The sequence below is a fragment of the Phalacrocorax carbo genome, chromosome 5, assembly GCF_963921805.1.
Source record: "Phalacrocorax carbo chromosome 5, bPhaCar2.1, whole genome shotgun sequence".
NCBI classification, from domain to species: Eukaryota; Metazoa; Chordata; class Aves; order Suliformes; family Phalacrocoracidae; genus Phalacrocorax; species Phalacrocorax carbo.
Genome location: NC_087517.1, coordinates 70011816 through 70016075, shown reverse-complemented (window position 1 = coordinate 70016075; position 4260 = coordinate 70011816). Strand labels below are relative to the sequence as shown.

Sequence of the window (4260 nt, the reverse complement as noted above, 5' to 3'; positions counted from 1 at the left end):
ACACAGAGGGCAACAGCAGCCCCGCTCCCACGGGTGTGTGGGCGCTGCCTCTCTCTCGGGCAGAGCCTGCGCGGTCCCCAGCTGCCTCAGGGTGCCGGCGTCCCCCAGCCCCTCACCACCCCACGGAGGCAGGACTGAGGGGCAGCACCAGCCCCCTCTCTGTGCCGCCCCGGCTCGCTGCTTGCCCAGGTGCACGTTCACGGCACAGCTCTGCCCCGGCCCGCCTGGGGCTCTCAGTGGCTGCGGGCACCTCCCGCCCCAGGCCTGCACAGGCGCTGGGGGTGTTGGCGCGGCCGCGGGGCCGAGGGCGTCACCAGGGTGCGGGCAGGGGGTGCCTCTGCCTGCAGGGTGAGGCCGCCGCCCGCGGCGGTGCCCCATCTGCCCACCCACCGCTCTCCATGCCCACAGACGCGGTGGCAGCGCCGGGGCGGCCAAAACGGCCCTTCCCAGAGAGACACGACACAGGGCTGCTGCTTCACGGATTTATTGTACTCGGTGGCCATGGCAGGAGGGGACGGGAGCGCTGGGCCAGGGTCAGCCCTGCCAGCCACCAAGCTGGGGACGCCAGGGCAGTGGGGCGCGCTGCCTGTCCCCGTCCCCAGCACGGAGGTGCGCTCACTGCAGCTGTGACAGCCCCACCTGGTTGTTGGCCCTGTCGAAGATCACGTAGTACTCGCGGATGAAGACGTCCCCCAGGATCCAGAGCTCGCCCGACTCCGTGGGGGCGTTCATGCCTTGGAGGCCCAGCATGCAGTATCCGCTGTTCTGCACCCAAGGGCACGGTAGATGGTGGTTACCGGCTGCCGGACACCCCCAACCCCCCCAGCCCCCTCCCCGCTGGGATGCTCACCTGTATCACGTAGGCGCTGGGCGACAGGGGGAAGGCTTGGCCGTTGATGTTGAAGACGATGTTGGGCAGGCTGCTGATGGCGTTGCAGCTGATCTGGGGGGGATACGGTGCCAGGCGGGCGTCAGCGGCCACCCCAAGAGGGACCGCGTGCCCCAGGGAGCGATGGGGACCGGTGCGGCGTGGAGCAGCCCCGGGGTCCTGCTGGGCACCCCACGGAGCCCCAGAGGCGCACAAAGCCCTGCGCGCTCCCCCGGAGCCTCACCTCGCCGTTGGAGCCGACGCCGATGGCGCCCAGGAGGGTGTTGAGAGCGTGGCTGGGCACGGCCAGCAGCGAGGTGCCTGTGTCCACGATGGCCTGGCAGCCGCCGGAGCAGGCAACGGGCTCCCCAGAGACGGAGACACTAGGAGAGGGGTACGGGGTGAGCCTCCCAGGTGCGGGACGAGGGGCTGCACCCCTCAAAACACGGCCTGGGGGCCAAGGCATCCACTGCGCCTGCGAGCTGCACCCGCGCTACCTGTCCATGGTGATCTGCCAGTAGGTTTCAGCAGAGAGGGGGATCCAGCTGATGCCGTTGGTGACGTAGGAGGGGTCGATGCCACCAAAGAGGACAAAGCTGCCTCTCTGCTCGTTCCTGCGAGGGGGGAGCCATCAGGTGGGGGTCCCACACCACCCCCACCCCACCGCTGGCAGTGCCATCGCCGAGGGGGGCTTTGCAGCCCTCTTCCTCTGGTGGTGACGATGCCAGCTCCGGTGAGCCGTGTCCCCCAGGAGCCACGGGACATCATGCCATCGCGGAATGGACCAGAGGCAGCCCCGGTGGGAGGGAAATGGGAGGAAACCCTCGGCAAGGGCCGGACGGCTCCAGCCAGGGCTTACTTGCTCAGGTAGACAGAGAAGAGGTCCCTGGCCACGAGGTGTTCTGTCATCATGTTGTCAAAGACAGGGGTGGCTCCGGAGGAGGAGATGCTGGGGAAAGCCAGCCCCAGGATGCCATCGAAGTGGGCGTAGTAGAAGACGGTGCCAGGCTCGGTCTCAGCCAGCCCAAAGATCTGGTTGACCACCTCGATGTTCGTGACCTGGTCGGGGAGACGGGCAGAGGGGCTTGGTGTGGGCGGGTGGTGCCCTGGCATCCCTGCTCCCGTGGGGCAGGGGGGACGGTGCACCCCGCCTTACGGTGACGGTGTCGTAGCCCAGGACGCCGGTCATGCTGCCAGTGCCGTAGGCGATGTAGAGGCTGTCGTTGGTGCCGACGAAGGTGGAGGACAGCTCTGGGTTGAAGCGCTTGTGGTTTTCTGCGGGTAGAGGAGGGAGACTGCCAGGGTCCGTCCTGTCCTCGGGGACCAAGCATGACCCCCCAGTGCCTCCCCATCGCCCCACGTCCCTTGGGACAGGCAGGGCAGAGCCATCGTCAGCCCCCAGCCCCGCCAGGGGCTCCCGCAGCCAGGCCGGGCAGGGGGGTGGCCAAGCCCAGGCCCTCTGCTGCCTCCACCCCCCGCCCCGCTGCCCACGGGGCACCCAGGCACCTACTGCAGGCCGGGCTGGAGCAGTACACCGAGGGCACCCACAGGTTGGAGGAGCCCGTGTCAAAGATAACGGTGAACTTCTGGGCTGGGCTACCGATGGAGATGGCGCCGAAGTACTCCATCTGTCACAGGGGGTGGGCAAGGGATTAATGGGGTGGGTAAGGGGACAGCTAAGGGGTTAGGGGGACGGGTCAAAGGCCAGTGGCCCCGGGGGCTGCCCCGCCAGCGCCAGCCCCTCTGCCCCGCCATGCTCACATCCATGTAGTTCTGCAGGGGCTCGGAGGAGAAGAGGGAGGGGAAGTACTTGGCGGCCGGGTCGTAGGGGTGCAGTTTCAGGTACTGCTCCAGCAAGCCGTGCTCCTTCAGGGACTGCCGCAGGGACTTCGCTCTCCTCAGAGGGACCCTGGGTGCCGGCGCGAGGGGAGACCACCCGTCGGCGGGAGCCGGGCAGGGAGCGCCTCGGGGGACCCCCGCCAAGCGCTCGCCCTGCGCCTCCTCCCACAGCCCCTCGGGTGGGGCCTGGGGGCCGGCCTCGCTGCGGGGACCCCCACCCGTGGCAATGGCAACGGGTGCGGGGGCTGCAGGCTGCTCCCCCATCCCGGCTGCGTGCTGGGAGCCGGGCAGTCACCCCGCCTGCCTCCCCCAGCGCGGGGGCCCTCAGCACCGCCGTGTGCTGCGTGGGCACCCCAAAACCCCGGCACTCACCTGAGGGCGAAGCATTGGGCCAGGCTCACCAAGCCGAGGAGCAGGAGCAGCTTCATGGCGGCTGCTGGCAGACGGCGACCAAGGGGAAGAGACGCACCGAGTGCGGCCCCGGCCCCGGCGTGGCTCCTTATATCCCAGCCGCGCTTGTTTGGCCAGCGTCCCGATAACACAGGCAAACGGCTCCAGGGGCGGTTATCGCAATGACCTGAGGGGAGACGGGGAGACCGGCAAGGTGAGGACTTTCCACCTTCCCTGGGGTCGAATGCCACGGCCGGGGCGCAGGGACGCTTGCGGCGGGCTGGGGCCGGGGGACAAGCACCCTCCGGTTACTCTGCGTCCCGAGGGGGAGGCACTGGGGGAGGGACGGGGGAGCCTGGTGAGGGGGACACGGGGCTGGCTGCGGCTATTTCTGGGTGTTTCCCCCCACCCCATCTCACTACCTGGCCATTAGGCGAGCCAACAACCTGCCGCGGCGGAGAAACCGCAGCGTAACTCACGCGCCGTTAGATAAGAGCACTCATTTTCCATTTGGTTCGAGCTGGCCGGGGCAGCCTCCGCAGGGAATGACATTTTCCCCAGCCCCGAGGGAGCTGCGGTACGAAGGCTCCTGGGGCTGCTCCGGACTCTCCTTGTCCTGTGCTTGGGGGAAAACAAAGCCAGACGCTGCACCAACAAGCTGGGGAGCAGCCTGCCCACGGGCACCACACGGGCTCAAGCTGGCTCATCTCCCTCCCTACCAGTTTCCACCCAGCTCTGAATAATAAAGGAATTGAGGGGCTCAGGGTGACTCGCCCAGGCTGCTGCAGATATTCGGGTCAGCTGATGCAGATCCCCTGGGCACATAAGGGAGGCTCAGAGCAGGGCCCTGCTGCTTTTCCTGGCTCTTCCTTCGCTCTTTGCAAGCTTCCTTGCACAGCGGTGCTGGTGGAAGGCAGGGGCCGTGCCCCTGGACAGCCTGGACCCTCAAGGCAGGGCTTTTGGGGGGCAGTTTGGAGGGCTGCCAAAGCTCACACCTGCCCGCCCCTTTGCCCTGCAAGCACTGAGAGCTGGGCTTTCCTCCAAGGAGGCTGCTCAGGAGCTGCCGGGCTCGGGATGCGCTCCACGCCGGGGCCGGCGATGCTGCAGGAGGTCCCCGGGAGCCGGCGTGGGCTGCGGGAGGTGGCGGCCGGAGCTCTGCAAAG

General features: G+C 68.2%; 1 protein-coding gene across 1 annotated transcript; it reads right to left on the bottom strand.

Moving 5' to 3' along the window:
• Positions 1-468: 468 nt before the first annotated feature.
• LOC135313573 (pepsin A-like) lies at positions 469-3225 on the bottom strand. Its single transcript, XM_064453060.1, has 9 exons — positions 3080-3225; positions 2630-2777; positions 2379-2496; positions 2025-2143; positions 1728-1927; positions 1366-1482; positions 1113-1251; positions 851-943; positions 469-765 (listed from the first exon to the last, which is right to left on the bottom strand). Exons 1-9 carry the CDS (start codon positions 3133-3135, stop codon positions 616-618), a joined length of 1140 nt encoding a protein of 379 aa, XP_064309130.1. The 5' UTR covers positions 3136-3225; the 3' UTR covers positions 469-615.
• Positions 3226-4260: the final 1035 nt, after the last annotated feature.